This window comes from Rhinopithecus roxellana, chromosome 10 (genome assembly GCF_007565055.1).
Source record: "Rhinopithecus roxellana isolate Shanxi Qingling chromosome 10, ASM756505v1, whole genome shotgun sequence".
In the NCBI taxonomy this organism is placed as follows: Eukaryota; Metazoa; Chordata; class Mammalia; order Primates; family Cercopithecidae; genus Rhinopithecus; species Rhinopithecus roxellana.
This window is the reverse complement of record NC_044558.1, coordinates 6757584-6774351: the sequence shown is the minus strand read 5'-3', so window position 1 is coordinate 6774351 and position 16768 is coordinate 6757584. Positions and strand designations below refer to the sequence as shown.

Sequence of the window (16768 nt, the reverse complement as noted above, 5' to 3'; positions counted from 1 at the left end):
GATCACATGAAAAGAGCAAGAGTCCTTAAGAGGAGCCTTGAATCAGGCATGTTACCATCCAGCCCCAGAAGTTCTCATTTTCCTCTTGCTCATAAAGGCATTTTCATACTCCTTTGTGATCATATTCCTGGGTCTCTGAGCAGAACAATTCATCCCAAAAGTAGGGCTTGGTGAGATGCTGTTTTATAAAGCAAAAGAGGGTGGGATCTGTTGTCAGCCCTCGTCAGTCATGGTGGACAGTCTGGACCAGGTAACGGAAGCACCAAGTTTGACCAATCTGGGTATCTCCAGACTAACCTCAAAACCACCGTAGAGAAAAGCGTCAGATATTGCTTTCTGCCATAGATGGCTTCTCTTGACCTTTTAAGGAGAAACAGGATGATTTATATATGCAGGTCCTCTAAGCCTTTCCTAACTGGAATTGTCAAGTTTCACCCCAGAGGGAATGCAGGCAGCACTGTAAGAGGAAGAAAGGAAAAGCCATGTCTGCTGGCTAAACGCCATCCTCCCCTTTTCCCAAGCCCAGCACTGAATGATGCCACTGCCCAAGGCCCCGTCTCCCTGGAAGGTCTTCCTGGTACCTTGAGAGTCTTTCCACCCACCAAGAGGCAGTCACTTGACATGAGCTCCAAACTAGCGAGACTGAATTTCTAGGTTATGTGCTGTTTGATCTTTGCATGGAATCGTACGTTCCAGATTTTCCAGTAGAGCTCTCCTGTCACATATTCAGTCCTGTTGGTCCCTTAGGTACACATGTGTTTGTCAGATCTTACCCTGATTTAGGGCTAGAAAAACAGGCTCATCACATGCGTGGGCCAATAGTGATCTTATATTCACAGAACATTTGACAGCAGTTGCTTCACCAGGCTTATCTAGGGCCCGTTTTCTTTCACCAACATGAGCAGCCAGCCCTGAAGAAGGCCCGACACTCGCTTATCAGCTGTGAGCATGGCCTATCTGAGAACACTGGGGTGGAGAAATGTCGTGTGTTTTCCAAATTAGAACTTGAGTTGGAGGAGCTGTTTCTGGGGCAGCTGTGAGCCAATCCCAAGAAGCTGTTAAACATCCAGGCCCCGAGAGCCAAACTCTGCACGGCAGGGTGGAGAGGAGGAAGTCTGGCTGCACGCCTTCACAAGCCAGCCTGGCTCTGCCACCCCAGGCGGGCCGCGAGGAAAGCAGATGGAAGCGAGAGCCTTTCCTGGACCAGCCTTGGAAACATCTGGGCTCTCCTGGAAGCAGGGACTCCACTAGACTCTCCCGCCTTCCCAGCAGATGTTGCAAGCACGTGTCACTGCTTTGTAGACTCAGGTCGTGGAGGCAGAGAGCCACTGTTTAAGTGTGTGGGGGGCATTTGCACAGTAGTGAAGCCACAGGCTAGGAACCAGACCACCTGGCACTGAGCCCTGTGCCACCACTTCCCAGCTGTGTGACCCTGGGCAGATCACTCCACTGCTCTGGACCCACTCTTCTCATCGGAAACATAGGTTCCAAATAGTGCCTACTTCCTAGGGCTGTTGCCAGGAGGAGCTGGAATGATCCAGTAGAGTGCTGAGGGCTGCTCTTGCCCATGGCAAGTCTTCAGGACACGCTCATCAAGTTGGAGGGCCTTTGGTGTTCCAGGACAGTCCTTCACCCACTGGCAGAATCCCCAGCCAGGCACTTCCTCAAGTCACTGCTTGGATACCTCTGTGGATGGGGAATCCACTCTCTCTTAGAGCGCCCTACTCCACCTTCAGATCAGCCTGTTTCTTGGACAGATAAGTGTTTATCTGTGTTGAACCTAAGTCTTTCCCGGACACTTCCCAGCTGGTCATAGCTCCATCTCTGTGGTCAGACAGAACTCATCTGACCCCTCTTCCTCAAATAGCAGTTGAGGTCCTCTGAAAATCACTGACGTTACCCTCCTGCCTGTGCCTTTTCACCGTTCCTGACAAAACACCTTCAATTTCTTCTAATGATTATTGAATGATGTCGTTTCCAATTCCTTCATTCTTGTGGTTTCTGTCTTCTGAAGGCACCCTGTGCTTACGAATGTGACTTGGCTCCATGTGCACAGAGTCCCTCCCACGTGCCTGAGACACAAAGATGAGAAGATGTGCTGAGACTCAAGGAGCTCTCAGCGAGGCAGGGAATGGCATTCCAGGCAGGGGGAACCACATGCGCTGGGATTGGAGGCACGAAGCCTGAGAACTGCAGGGTGTATTGCTGAAGCCTGACGTATAAACTGGGAGTCATTTGAGATCAAACTGGGGAAGAAGGCAGGTGAGTTTACCTGCAGGTGACAGGGAGTCATTGGGTGACTTTCAGCTACAAAAGGACATGTTCCAGTGTGTATTTTAGGAAGAGCATTTTAAGTGTCGCTCGAAGACTGGGCAACACTGAAAGCCGGGAGACCAGTTGACCAAATGACGAGCACGAAGGGGACAGAGGAGGAAAACGAGTCGTGGACGGGAAGGGCTGACAGTGGCTCTTCTCCTGGGGCCCAGACAGTGAGTGGTTGCTTTTTTCTTCTTGCTTCCCTGTGTTCTGTAATTTCTCTGTAATAAGTATTTTCTGTTTTCTCTATAATTAGCATATATGATTTATACAGTAAGAAAAATGTATTCATGTCTAAAGATACTTTGAAACCAAACCGGCAGGGCTTGGTTACTGAGTGGAAGGAGGAGCCTAGGAGATCAGTTTTCTGGCCTGGGTGCTCAGGTGAGTGGCGTGGCCCCAGCCTGGGTGGGGGTGTGAAGAACAGGGCATTTGGCAGGAATTCTTATGGCATCGCTGACAGCTGAAACGATGCCCACAAGCTGCTTTCACTCCACTTGGCCTCTCTCCAACCTGTTCAGTGGCCTCTGTCCCCTGCAGGCCCTGGAACTCACCTCTCCCTTAGACACCTATCTGGAAAGCAGATGTCTGTGCAGCAATACTCAGCAGCGCTGCAGGACAGCAATAGCATTTATTTAGATGATACGTTTTGTCAGTCCTTCAGTAAATATTTACGGAGTTCCCACATATGCTCAGCACCAAGCCAGGCCTTAGTGACAAAACAGGGAGAAGAACAGGCACAGTCCCTCCTCACAAAACTCAGCCTAATGTGAGAGACAGATATAAATGTGTTAAAATCCATGAAGGAACATAACATTTCAAACTGAGGTGCACTCTCCAGAGGAAAGGAAATTGTTCCAAGAAGACTTAAAGGACACATTCTGGTCCAGGAGTTGGGTGATGATCCCTGGGGAAATGATGGACCCTGGGGAAACAGATGCTTGGGCTGAGAGTGAAGGATAAGTAGGAGGGAAGTGGGGAAAAGCGTTCCAGGTTGAAGGACCAGCGTGTGTGGTGGCCCTGCAGTGGGAGGAACAGTAGCACATTCCGCTTTCTAAAAGAAGGGCTGTTTTACTGGAGTGGGCTGGGGAGAGGCAGTCCGCGGAGAGGTGGGTGGAGGAGACCCGACAGGGTCCTGTAGGGCCGGGGAAGGATCTTGTCTTTGTCGTAAGAGCAGAGGAAGGCATTCAAAGTTCCAACAGGCCCGAGGCAGCCTGCTGAGCAGCCCTCTAGCTGCGGCCTGGAGGGGAGCCTCCCAGTGGGTGTCCTTTTATGTCCCACACCCACCGTTCTCTTGCCATTGGAGGCTGTGGCACTGAGGCTCACTGAGACACCCCCTCATGCCTGGGTAGCCCAGATTTGGGGTTCCCCCGACCTCGAGTAGCAGTTGGTACACGTCCCCCACCCCCACCCCCAGCAGATGCCCTGAAAGCTGCTTTGCGGTTCAATTTTCAACTTTCTCCGCGGCTCTGCATACTCTAACACTAATGTGTGTACAACTTGCTAATTAATGGAATCATTTCAATCTGAAAACATCTTGTTCTAATGGGAGGCTGCAAGCACTCTCATTAATTCACAGGTAAAATCATTCCAGCTTTTCTTTTCTTTCTTTCTTTTTTTTTAATCTTCCCAGCTTGGCTTAATAGCTGGGAAGAATTGTTCTAATCAGCCTTGTGAGAATCACACCACCGGAATGAAAAGCACCAACAACAGCCTTGGGGTTTGGGAAGGGGGTGACCAGCCTTAGTTTACCCAGGGGCAAGCACAGTGGATAAACGTGAGGGTGAAATGCCCCACACACAGAAGGTAAAGACACAAAAAGTGACCTGTGTAGTGTGACTTGGACGGGGTGTCCTCCTGTGTGTATCAGAGGTGGCACTCAGGGTGACTTTCTGCACCACTGGCTCTGCTGGAGGGAAGCAGGAGCTGCCACCACATTCTCACCTGGAATGTGAGGACTCACTGCGCTCGCCTGGGCAGGAATCTCACACGTGACTTTCTCGGGTCTGGCTGTCATCTGGGGGTGACTTGCTGGTAACCACCTTCCTGCCATTTGCGAATGATTTGCAGTGTCGCTTTAAGTAAGTGGCATCCCCAGTGTGTTATTTCTGATGTAGCTGAGCTTAGTAAGGGGGCCTTCTCCCCACAGACCACGGTGCAAGCCCCAGACCTTGTCCCCAGGCGGGCTTTTCCTTTACTCTTTTTACCAGAAGGATCTGGGTGCTTTCTAGAGTTTCTTTTCTTGTGGTAATAAGAACATAACAAAATTGATCATTTTAACGATTTTTAAGTGTCCAGCTCAGTGGCAGTAAGTATCTTCACACTGTTGTACAACCGTCAGCACCACCCAGCTCCGGAACTTTCCCCAGTCCCACCATGGGGAAAACCTGGAGGATCGTCTTGAGTCTACATGAGCTCTCACTATCCTGAGACACTGCTCTGGGAGAAAAAGGCGCTCAGTTGCCTGTAAGATGAGATATTACACAATCTGATAGTTATGGATGGAAACAACATGTTCTTCCCCTCGGAAGTACAGCAGCTGCCAGTCCTTTGCTTTGGATGAGTCTCCAAGACAGATTTGGAGTGAGGCCAACCTGGATTTAGACCCCTGCACCATCAATCCTTGGTGTGTGGCTCTGAGCCTCAGTCTTCTCATCTGAACAACAGGGCTGGCAGTTCCTTCCTTGCAGAGTTGCCGGAAGACGGCATGAGATGGCATCAGCACGGTACCCGCGGTGATGCTTGGTTCAGTGAGTGGCTCTGTCCCCACAGGTCTCCAGGTGGTCCTGAATTCCATCATCAAGGCCATGGTCCCCCTGCTGCACATCGCCCTGCTCGTGCTGTTTGTCATCATCATCTACGCCATCATCGGCCTGGAGCTCTTCATGGGGAAGATGCACAAGACCTGCTACAACCAGGAGGGCATAGCAGGTAAGAGGGCCAGGCGGCCGCGCTCCCAAGGCCCTGCCCTCTGTCACTCCTGGCACCTTTCCTTTCCCGCTGCTGGCTACACCAGCATGACCAGCAGAGCCCGGGGAGGGTCCTGTTCACTCAGACGCCCACTGGGCATGTTGAAGTGAGAGGCAGAGAGACCCATATCCTTTTTTTCTCAGTTCCAATTTTTGTTTTAATCTGTTAAACCGGCCTAACACAAACTTCGTTCAGCACTTTTCAATAAGCTACACAATTTGAGAAATATTTGAATAACTTAGATCCTATCTTTCGTCAATCTGCCACTTTTCAAGCCAACCCTGAGTGTTTTAAGAATCAGAGCCGACCTGGGAATGTCAGTCTCTGCTCCTTCCACGTTTCAGTGTGGCTGGCCATCGGGTGCCCTTTCAGGGGGGCCGCTCAGCCCTGAGCAATAGGCTCTCCCAGCACTGCTCTAAGATCTTTCTACCTTCGTGGTGCTGATCCCAGATCCTCTGTAATCATTGTTTCTGCTTCTCCATTCACAGGCAGATTCCCCCGAGCCCCTATTCCAGGTGGGGGAGGAGGACAGGTGGGAATCACTCCCTTGCCAGCAGCCAAACTTCCTCCCTTCAAGGAGAAGGCTCAGTTCTACCCCATGACTCCCAGTGCCTTCCTTTTTGAGCCTTCTTGCCTCACGTTCCTTCCATAAATCAATATATTTAACAGCAATGCTGGTTCATTAGGCACTTCCCTGCGTGGCACTGGAGTTTTGGCTTGCAGGATATGCTGCAAGCTGCTGCTAAAGCTACTAACATGGCAGCTTGGCCTTTTAAAGAAACATTTAAACAGAAATTGACAAGGCTTTTAAACAGACAGATAAAGCAGCTTAACACAAAGAACTTGTTGAAAAAATATTCCCCGCCCCAAAGGGGCTAGCCATGTTAAATGTATGTGATCTTTTTTTCACACAGCAAGATCCATCATCTTAGTTTTTGGCATCTTGGTGGAGAAAGGGGAGCATCATCTGCCGGGAACAGTGAAGGATACCTAATTTTCTCCATTGACACTGCCCCTCATTCCCACTCAGTCCTAGCATTCAGTTAAATGGGACCTCTCGCTTCACTGGGGTGAGGAGGGATAGCTTCCAAACAACAGGGAGTGAAATTCGTAGAGAAATCAAAATAGAATACTTTCTATGTATAATCTAGTATGACTGGATGGATTAACTGCATATTTGAGGGGGTTTCTAGTTTATTTCCACATAGCCACAGTCCTAAAAACAAAACAAAACAAAAAACCTCACACACAGAATGTATACTCCTATAGACACAGAATCACACAAATATTTTCACTTTTTGGATGGAAGTCTGTTTAACAGGAGACTGTTTTTTCACTCTAGAGAGAATTTCCAAATTACTTGGGTCATAATCATATAAAATAAACTATCCTGTTTTCAAAAATAGAATCCTTGTTAAATTGGAAAAAGCAGATCTTGCCTGTAGCTAAAATTCTGAGATTTTCAGCCTTGCTTAAAGAAATGCCAAACCATAGATGAATAATATTTTCCCCTTTAATTAAAATCCTTCCTTTTATTCAGGTTGATTTGTGGCTAGCTCAGAACCAATAAATTTATTGACTTGTGTGGCCCTGTGAGAGCTCGTTTTAAGACTCCTTAAGAACTGACTGTGGTGTGTCTAAAGTTGATGCAGTTGTATTGAAATTATCAATGACCATTTGACCCAAACTCCTCAGGAAGTCACAGACATGTGGGGTCTCAAAGATTCCCTGTCAGTCCAGCAGTGACGATGGTGAGGCTCTCACCAGCAACACGGGGAAGAGTAAAATGGTGGAATTCAGCCGTCGCGCCGAAGATGGCGGCCCTGCTGTGCAATCAGATGTCTGTGCACCACAGAGCTAAGGAGAGGGGCTCCAATATTGCAGGCAGTTTCCATCATCCTAACGAGAAAGCAGCCCAAGTGTGTTTTCTGCTGGTGGTGGGCTCTTACAAGGGCCTGTGGGAATAAGTGGCCCTGAATACTGGTTGGAAGTCCAGGGCTTTGTTACCAGGCCTCAGTGACCCTGGACAGTCAGAAATGGGTGGGCATGGCAGACAAAGAAAGCATGGCACAGGGAGGGAGCAATCCTCAAGGTCAGAGCCACAGGGCCCAGTGAAGAGGTCGCCCCAAGTACTGAACCTGTCATGGACTCCTCTTCTCTTAGGACAAAGATAAGACTTGGCCTCCCCAATTGGAATGACCAATTTAGGATCACATTGTCCATTGTTGATAGTAAACAGGACCAGGAAAAGTGCCTGAGAAGTTGCCTCCTACCAAGAGACTCATCAGATGGTTTATGTGATGGGTTTATCTTTGCCTGCAAGTTCAGAAGAGAAGTAGGCTCCCATCACGGAAATGGCCATGGGCCAAGGGGGCCAGGACAACAACAGAAATGCTCTAGAGAGAAGGGCCCTGCCAGGCTCCATGAGAAGGTGGCCTCACTCATTCACCTGAACCAGAGTCCCTGCTGGGAAGAGGGGCCCAGGACACAGCTGCAGAAGCCTGTCCTCTCAAATACTCTGCAATCAAGAGCTTGCTGTCCCTTCGTTCCCAAACCTGCCATCTGATCACAAGCCAGGACCCACTCCGTCATTCTTAGCACAACATGATGCTGCTGCCGTCAAGTCCTTGTCCACCCACATAGTCGGCAGTGCAGACAAGGAGGGAAAATGTGCAAGAACCTAGACATATCTGTGCAGCTGTGGAGCAGAAGACCAAATACTTGCAGGCTTTGAAACCAACCCCTAAGTGTTTTGGAGAGTTTTATATAAACTTTGGAATGGGTGGTTTAAATTTTTTCTTTCTTTTTTTTTTTTTTTAATTTCAGACTTTGGGTTGAATTACCCTATTTTCTGCAAATTTAGATGACACAAAAGTGCTTTGTGAGCTCTCATTGTAATTTTTGATGAGATTTACATCAAATTATTTTTATAGTCCAATATTATTTCACAGACTATGAATTTTATATATCTCTAGATTTCAAAATACATTGGATTTTGAGCCATGTTTCCAACAAAATCCACAAAGAAAGTTATGGAATTGTTCAGGTGAACCATATTCTGCCTCTAGACTGCCCTTCCAGGCAACAGCCCCTGGTGAAGATGGTCTCAGAAGAGGCAGCATTTCCCTAATCCCGGAGACATCTGCAAGGCGCCTTCTCAGCTCCTCAACAGACACATCACCATATGCCGATACCTTTTGTTTCTGGTTGTCCCATCTGTTTGATGGTGTGCTGAGCCAGGTCACTCTGAATAGCTTCCCAAGCACAGTAATTACCCCTGAGACTGGCACAGAATTGGTTGGCTAAAACCTAGAAATGAAATCATCTTCATTCTATTCACTCCTTAAAGTTGAGTTTTAAAAAAGTAATTGATTTTTGTCTTTAGTGATTTCTCCTTGGAATCACTAACTGGAGCTCTCCCAGGATTTTGTGTTTTTGTTGCTATTAACTGTGTTTCTAAAATCTCTCCTAATCTTCATCTCCATTATTTTACCGAAAACTTAATTTGTACTTTCCAGAATGACTCTACCTCTCTTCATTCCTGTCTTAAAATACAGAACTCGCATTGCTTTGTTTCCTTCTCCCACCTCGTGTTCCCACTTTCCTCCCCAGGACTTCATGACTCTGCAAAAGAAAACCAACACATTTTTACGTTTTAAGCAAATTTCTCCTCACCCTAGAGTGTGTATTGCTAGGACCTGCTGATTTGTGTGTGTTCACATTTTTTCAAGTGTTCGCTTTAGTGCTTTTTATAGATACCTATTTTTACCAGATCATCACTGCTTCTTAATTGTTCTCAAATCTTTTGCATTATTGTTCAAATCAGATTTTAAATAGCGGGATGGCACTAGAGCCTTTAGATAATGTTTCTGAATCTCATCCCTTTCTCTCTTATTAGTGAGACCACTTCCCCTTGATGCCATTTTCTTTTTCACAGATATTCGTAAAACCCTCAGAGATGTTTTCCTTCCTCGAAGACACTCAGAACTCCCTTTGGCAGCCTTCTCCTTTGCCCTCTTTGTGACGTTGCGGGAATTGAGAGTGCAGGGAATGCTGTCGGGTGAGCGGTCCCAATGTAAAGATAAACTGCATCTTTATTCTGCAAAAAAGCAAAACATGAGAAAAAGATGCAAGAGCTTCCCCTTCACTTTTTCACCCTCTCTCTTTGTCCCGTCTCTCCTATCATTCCAGCACTTTTATCACAGTGACTGAACACGTCTCTCTAGAAAGCTATGACTGGAATGGGTGAGAACCCAACAGAATTAATGATCTACTTGGCACTTGGTTTTCCGGTCTCTCAACTCTCAAATTTTTAGGTGCTTGTTATCCACTTTTTCATGTATTATTTAGGCTTAGGATTTACATTTTAGTCTCCCCCTTTTTTGTAGCGTCACATCCCAATCTCTAAAGATTTCACATTTTTAAAAGTCATAAAAAGTTGTGGTTAGAGGACTGCTTATTTCAGCTGCGTTAACGGAGCCCTCCTGGGAGCTAGACCCTGAAATAAGGAAATGGTGTGGATACTGTCTCTCTAACAGTTCAGGGGCCAGCAGTGCAGACCTTTGCACCTCGATCAGCAAACACAGGACTCACACACAACTTTAAGCACTGGCCCAAGAATAAGCCAGAAAGCAGCGTTATTCATAATAGCCCAAACCTGGACACAATCCAGACGTCCATCACCTGGTGAACAGATAAACACACAACAAAATACACTGCTCAGCAATAAAGAGGAACAGAGCTTACTGATGTACGCAGCAGCACGGATGCAGCTCAAAATATTATGCTACATGAAAGAAGGTGGACATAAAAAGCCTCATAGGGTGTGATTCCATTTATATGAAATGTCTAGAGGAGGCAAAGCAATGGAGGCAGAAAGCAGATCAGGTTGCCAGGGACAGGGGATGGGAGCAAGGATTGACTGCAAACCGGCGAGGCGGGTTTCGGGGAGTGATGGCCGTGCTCTAAAACGGAGTGTGGTTATGGCTGCATGACTATGTAAAAATTTACTAAAAGTAATTAAGCTGTACATTTACACTGATAAATTCTGAGGCATGTAAATTGTAAGTCTGATGGGGTCAGTGGGAGAGAAAGAGAGGAGAGGAGAAGGAGGAGGAGGAAGAGAAGGAGAAGGAGGAAAATGAGGAGGAGGAAGAAATGAAATTGACAGAGAACAAGGAGGAGGAGGAGGTCACAAAGATGACCACGCAGATGCTGATGACAATGAAGAGGAGGAGGAGGAGGAGGAGCTGCCACTGCTGCTGGGAAGACACAATCGGGCATATATTTTCAAGTAGACTATATTCTCCTAGGAATTATCTCTTACTTAAGGATTGATATTTCTCTTCTGGTCTTCCTCTTGGGAGTGAACAGTTTCAAATTTAAAGCCACCAACTGAGAATCAGCCCACCGGCCAGTCATCTTCAATGCAGAGCCTAATGTAGGCAAAGTAATCACACTTATGATTGTTTTGATACATGAAACCAGAAAACAATCCTGGGTGATCTGTTGTCTCTAAATGAAGAACTATAAGAAAATTCTGTCTCTCTCTCTCTCTCTCTCTCTCTCTCTCTCTCTCTGTGTGTGTGTGTGTGTGTGTGTGTGTGTGTGTGTGTCTCTGGAAGCGTATTTTCATTGTTATAGGCAATCGTTTATTTGTTGGAACTGGGGTCTCTTCTGTCTGTTATTGTCATTACTTTGTCTAAGGACAGGACAATGTCCTTGATTTCACGAACTTTTGTGAATTCCACACCATTACCTTCCATAGCCAGCACCAAAACTTTCTCAGTGTTTTCCCATAATAGAAATTCTTAGATCAGCCAGGTCTTGTTTAAATTTACCAACGATCTCCACACTCAAAATATAAGTCACATCTTCATTCATTAATTTGCTGGGAGCTATTTCCCGCACGTGGAATTAGTCCAACTGCGGCCTTTAGCCACAGACACTGTATTCTACTATTTCCTGACCAAGCCGCATCCGTACTGAAGAAGCACACTCCCTGTTATTCACTGCCGCTCTGTCTTGATTAGAGGTCAGAAAATGATTCTTCTCTTCTGAAAGGTATTCATGCTGCAGAGCAAAGGGCAGAGCTGCGAAGTCCCACATGACATGCATGAAATACAGTCAGTAGTGTGTACTCGCAGGCTGCAATGAAAGCGGCTGCAAGCGATCACTCTCCCCAGCAGTCAGAGTCCGTTTTCCGTCTTCCACCTATATAAGGCTTCACTGTAAAGTGACTTGCATCCCTGGCAATGTTTTATCCTCTAATATGTGATGGGCCCATGTAGTTAGAAAGCATTATTGGATGGGATCAGTTGGCTAACTATGTGAAGGAGTGTTTGCATCAGTGTTATCCTTACCCTAAATTCTGGTATTCCAATACAAGTGTCTGTAGAACTCTACCACCAAAAAAAGAAAATACGGACTTCCTAATCACTTTCTGGGTCAGTTTCCATTTGCAGTGGTGGCATCATCATTATTTTTTGATTGGCCATTTGATTATGATGCTGACATGTTACAACAGAATGGGCAATAGAAATCAGTTACTGAGATTAAAATACAGCTTTTACAACAGTGAGTGAAAAGGACTGACCTTCTAAATTAACGGCAGCCTAAACGGAAGGCCTACTTTCTTATGTTGCTTGATTCACATATAGGGGACATGATTTAAGCGTGTCTTGCACTGTTGTTGCCATGGTTGCTTTGCCCATCCCATCAACCTCATCCTGTCACTTTTCTCTCTTTTTTCTCTGCCCACATCTCTGCCCCTCTGCTGCTCCCGTCTCCTGTCTTCTTCTGGCCATTTGAGATGTTCCAGCAGAAGATGACCCTTCCCCTTGTGCGCTGGAAACAGGCCATGGGCGGCAGTGCCAGAACGGCACGGTGTGCAAGCCCGGCTGGGATGGTCCCAAGCACGGCATCACCAACTTTGACAACTTTGCCTTCGCCATGCTCACGGTGTTCCAGTGCATCACCATGGAGGGCTGGACGGACGTGCTGTACTGGGTATGTAGCATGAGTGGGCAGTCAGAGGGTGGGGGCACAGAGGCCGTGAGCCCTTCCCTGACACCTCCCTTTCTCCTCCTCCCCATGGTCTTGGGGTCACATACACATCTCGATAGAATGGTTGATGAAGAGCATCTTTGATTTCTTCCAGGTCTTGCCTGAGAAACAAGGCATGAGCTTTTCACCCTAACAAGTCCCCTCCCCGACCCGCTGGCCTTAGGGAAAGGTCGTTTTTTCAGTGTGTCCCGCCACAGTGCAAAACCCTGGTGTGCAGGCATGGATGAGCTGGCCAAGCTGGCACAAGGGTTCCGTTCAACTCCTCCTCCCATGCGGAGTTCCTTCTGCCCTCATCCTTTTCTTCTTTCCTCAAAAGGGAGCTGGAAGGCAGAATTATGAATTCTTTGGACTGAAGAGAAAAAGTCAGTCCTGATTTTCTAAAAATAAATTATATAAAGAAACCATTTTTATTGAACTGTGAAGCATTGTGACATGCTATTCAATTTTTACTCTTTATTTTAATCTTACCTTAACATGTTAGAATAGTCCATCTGACAAATGCGTTGGCAGCATTTTTACCATTCCCAAAACATGCTGCTGGTCATGTGATGCCTGTTTAGAAATACACTTTTTAAAAAATGTTTATTTTACTTTCAGTTCTGGGATACACGTGCAGAATGTGCAGGTTTGCTACGTAGGTATACACGCAACACGGTGGTTTGTTGCACCCATCCACCCGTCATCTATTAAACCCCACATGCATTAGGTAGAGAAATAGCATTCTCGAGAGCCACCCAATCAATAGTAAATCTTCATTTACCTTAAAGTTGCCCCTTTTATTATCCAGTAGCCAACACTACTTTGCTGCGCTTCCAGCCTCTGAAGTGCCAGATTTTTGTACAGCCTACCCCACAGGCAAACCCACACTCCGTCTTTGAGCTGTCTCGATTCTGGCAAAGTCCATTATTAGGAAAAACTCCAGAAAATAGATTCTTCATCGTGTCTCCAACTTCAGCATGAGAAATGACTTGCCAGAATCCAGCGCTGTCCTCCAGAATTTGGGTGAATAAAAAGCATACTGCCAGTCTTACAAATACCATCTCCTTCAGAGTTTTGCAAATAGGCAAATGTATTTGGCCATCGTGAAAACAATCTAAGAGCCTACTCAGCGAACATGTCTACAAACCGAAGCAGGGAAGAGGGAGAGGGGAGCAGATGCTTCCCGTTGAGCAGAGCTGCCAGATCAAAAGGAAATCATGCCAAGACAGGCATCAACTTCTTCCTGAATCGGAAGGCAGAGTTTTGTAACTGTACAGAGATGTGGTGCACAGTATTCTGTCATATGATTTCTTTAAAAGCACCATGTCCTATTGATTCAAAATCCCTCTCTCTCAGTTTTTATGTGATAGTCAACATGCCAACACCCAGTGTTGCTATGGCATGTGTCCCTCTCTCTGTAAGTGATGACTTGAAACTTGCCCGAGGACTTGGTACCCAGCAAACATTTCCTGAGTGTCCTTGCATGCCAGGGGTGCTCCTAGGCTCTGAGGATTCGGTCGTAAATAAGATCCAGTCCAGTTCAATTAGCTCAGTCTAGGAAGCCAACTAAATTCTAAACCGAATAATGGCAATATGGCTGGACCCGTGCCGTGGCAAAGCTGCTGCGTTGTGATACTTTCAAAAAGAAGACAAAGGTCAGATCCCCTCTGCCTCAAGCTAAAGTGAGACATTGGAAACCATATTTGAGATTCATGCTCAATAAGAACTTGGTTTTGAATAATTTGTAAGACAGAGAGAAGGAGTTGAACTTATTACACTTAGCAAATTTATTTTGTTTAGCAAAGCAGACCAAATTCCCAAGTGGCCCTAACTGGTCCTTCTTCCCGGGGTGGGTACCTCTGACCAGCCAAGGACAGAAACATCCTTATCCTTCTGCCAATAGGCAGTTTCTGCCTACAGGCCATAGAATAAACGATTGTGTGGGACTGTGCTTTAGGGCCTCATCCCATAAACTTCAGACCCGTGCCTTCCATGGCATCAAACTGAAGGCAAGTGGCAGTGGAAGGTGGGTGGAGGGTAGGAATAGATATGATTGCCTTTGCTCATGTATTTTTGTGTTCTTCCTTCACCACTCCCTTCTTCTCCCCCACCACAAGTCACTGATGCCCCACCAGCCAGATGTGACCCAAAGAAATACTGTCATAATGACAGCCGGAGCGGGGAAGCAGAAGCAGCCACAACTGCAACCACCAATTTTCAGCAGCTGTGTTGTGCCTTCTCCCCTGGGGTGCGTGTGATAGAGCTCAGGCTGGGAATGGAAAACGTGTCAGAGGTGAAGAAACAATCCCAGTCTCATGGGACATGCCTCTCTCTGATTTTCCCAGCACCTTCCCACAATGGCCATGTTGTGTGTGTGTGCATTTGTATGTGTGTGTGCACCTGCATGTGTGTATACACACATGTGCACATACACACACCTAAAACTGAAACTTGGGTATTCATGGTAGAAGCCCTGCCTAGCCCAGTGCTCCTGCTTTCACTTTCTCTAATTGCTTTGACTTTCTATGGCTGTTTCTTCCTTCTTCCTCCCTCTTCCTTTCTCTCCAGTGTCCCTCCTCCTTAGCCTCTAGGCCAGTATCTCCAAAGCACAGACTCTCAAATCTCAAAATATTTTAGCATCAAACATAGAGCTTTGTCAATATAAAAATACCCAAACCTCCCTCAGAGCCATTGAATTAGAAGCTGTAAAGTCGGGGCCCCAGTCTCTGCATTTTGAAAAAGCTCTCCAGGTGATTCTGATTTCCAGGCTGGAGTTTGAAAACGCTTGAAATCTAACCTATTGAACCTCCTGGTGCTGGTATGATGCTGCTGACTTTGAACCTTTCTAGGGGGATAGTTTCCACAGGGAGGAGGGGGAAGTAAGGCCTTTCACTCAGAGGAATGAATTATCCTTCAAGCACAAAGGGCAAGTCTAAAGGACTTGAGAAGGAGCAGCCAAGATTTTCAAGTGTAGTAATGCATGGAAACCCCAGAGCTCCATTCATTCTAAATCACCAAACAGCTGGAAAAGAGTAAGTCACGAAAGCATCAAAGAAGCGACTGGTCAGCCGCTGGATATGGCCTGAGATAGAAGGGACCAGGGAAGGCACCTAGCAGATGGCAGCACTTGCTTCCTGTTGTAGAAAGAGTCTCTTTGTCTTTTCCTCTGACATCCGTGATTGCATTCCGTTGTACGATTTTGAAGAGTGGACTAAAAAAAAAATCAGACTTGGTCAAGTAATACTTGAACATTGCTTCAGCTGTGAAAGCCTTTGGCCATGCATTGCGCTGAGGCTCCCACAAGCCGAGCAATTTGCTGAAAACATTTCTTCTACCTACTCTCCTGTTTGAGGAGTGTTCAGATGACAGAGTAAGGAAGGGTGGACACCGGGGATTTGGAAACTAAACAAAACTTGGGTTTGGGGTATAGTTTCCTTAGGAAATTATGTCTTCGGTCAAAGACTCATCCTTTACTCACAGAATGTCCAAGCTTCTTAAAAACAGGTGGGCAGGTGTGGGGAGTGTGATCAGATAAAAAACACTGGCCTTCCTCAGAAGCAGTGAAGCACCAAGGAGGGAAGAACCTAATTGTATAACGTTACCATTGGTTTCCATTCTTAGTTTCACATGTTTTGTTTTTTTCAAAAATCTAAACATCCCTAGCCTTTTGCACATCATTCAAGGCTGCCTGTCTCCCATGGTCTACGCATGTGCTATCTCAAAGATGCAAGAGGCTGCTGGGTCAACCTCCTTTGCAGGACCTTGTCTATGGGATTCGTAGGCATACTCTGAGAATTCTGGTTGGTCTGAAACTCTGAGCATGACCTCTTACACACTGTGGGCAATCACAATCAGGTAACAGAAACATCCATCAATTAAACATTTTTTCAGTGCTGACTTTGTGTTCAGCACTTGAAATGAGCCCCCTGCTCATGGCAGATGGTCTGGGGTGGGACACACGCAGAAGGTTGCAGGTGAGAACTGTAGGAGGGGGGCGGCAGCTAGACTAGGCGTCACACCAGAGGATGTGTTTCTAGCTTTTCAGGAATCTCGATGCCTGAGTAATTCATCAGGAGCATTCTGTTGACTTCTGTCCACCCCATGCCCTTCTGGGATCCCCAAGAACGTGGCACACTGTGAACCACAGTAAAGAGCCTCTGACCCACGTCATCCTGGGTTCATGCCCCTTCCCATCCTGTTGGGGCCACCCTCTTCCTGACGCCACCAATTGCCCCCTGCATTAGTTTCTCCGTGATCAGTTCTTCAACTGATGTTTTTTCACAAGTTAAAAATTAAACTTAAAAATAAGGGTGTAAGAAAATACTTAATGAGAAATCATAGAAAAGAAAGATTTTTTTTTTAGAGTCACAAATAATGTGTTCTGTAGTACCTGGGATTTGTTTTGGTTCAGCCAACAGGAGATCCTTGGAACAAAAAT

At 46.5% G+C, this 16768-nt stretch overlaps 1 protein-coding gene across 7 annotated transcripts in view; it reads left to right on the top strand.

The window, feature by feature from the left end:
• CACNA1C (calcium voltage-gated channel subunit alpha1 C) overlaps positions 1-16768 on the top strand; it is a 647971-nt gene that overhangs the window by 430339 nt on the left and 200864 nt on the right. For all 7 annotated transcript variants that reach the window (XM_030939233.1, XM_030939228.1, XM_030939229.1 and 4 more), the window contains exons 6-7: positions 5089-5247; positions 12098-12294. In XM_030939233.1, the coding sequence (XP_030795093.1) occupies positions 5089-5247; positions 12098-12294 (356 nt within the window). The remainder of the gene's footprint in view (positions 1-5088; positions 5248-12097; positions 12295-16768) is intronic.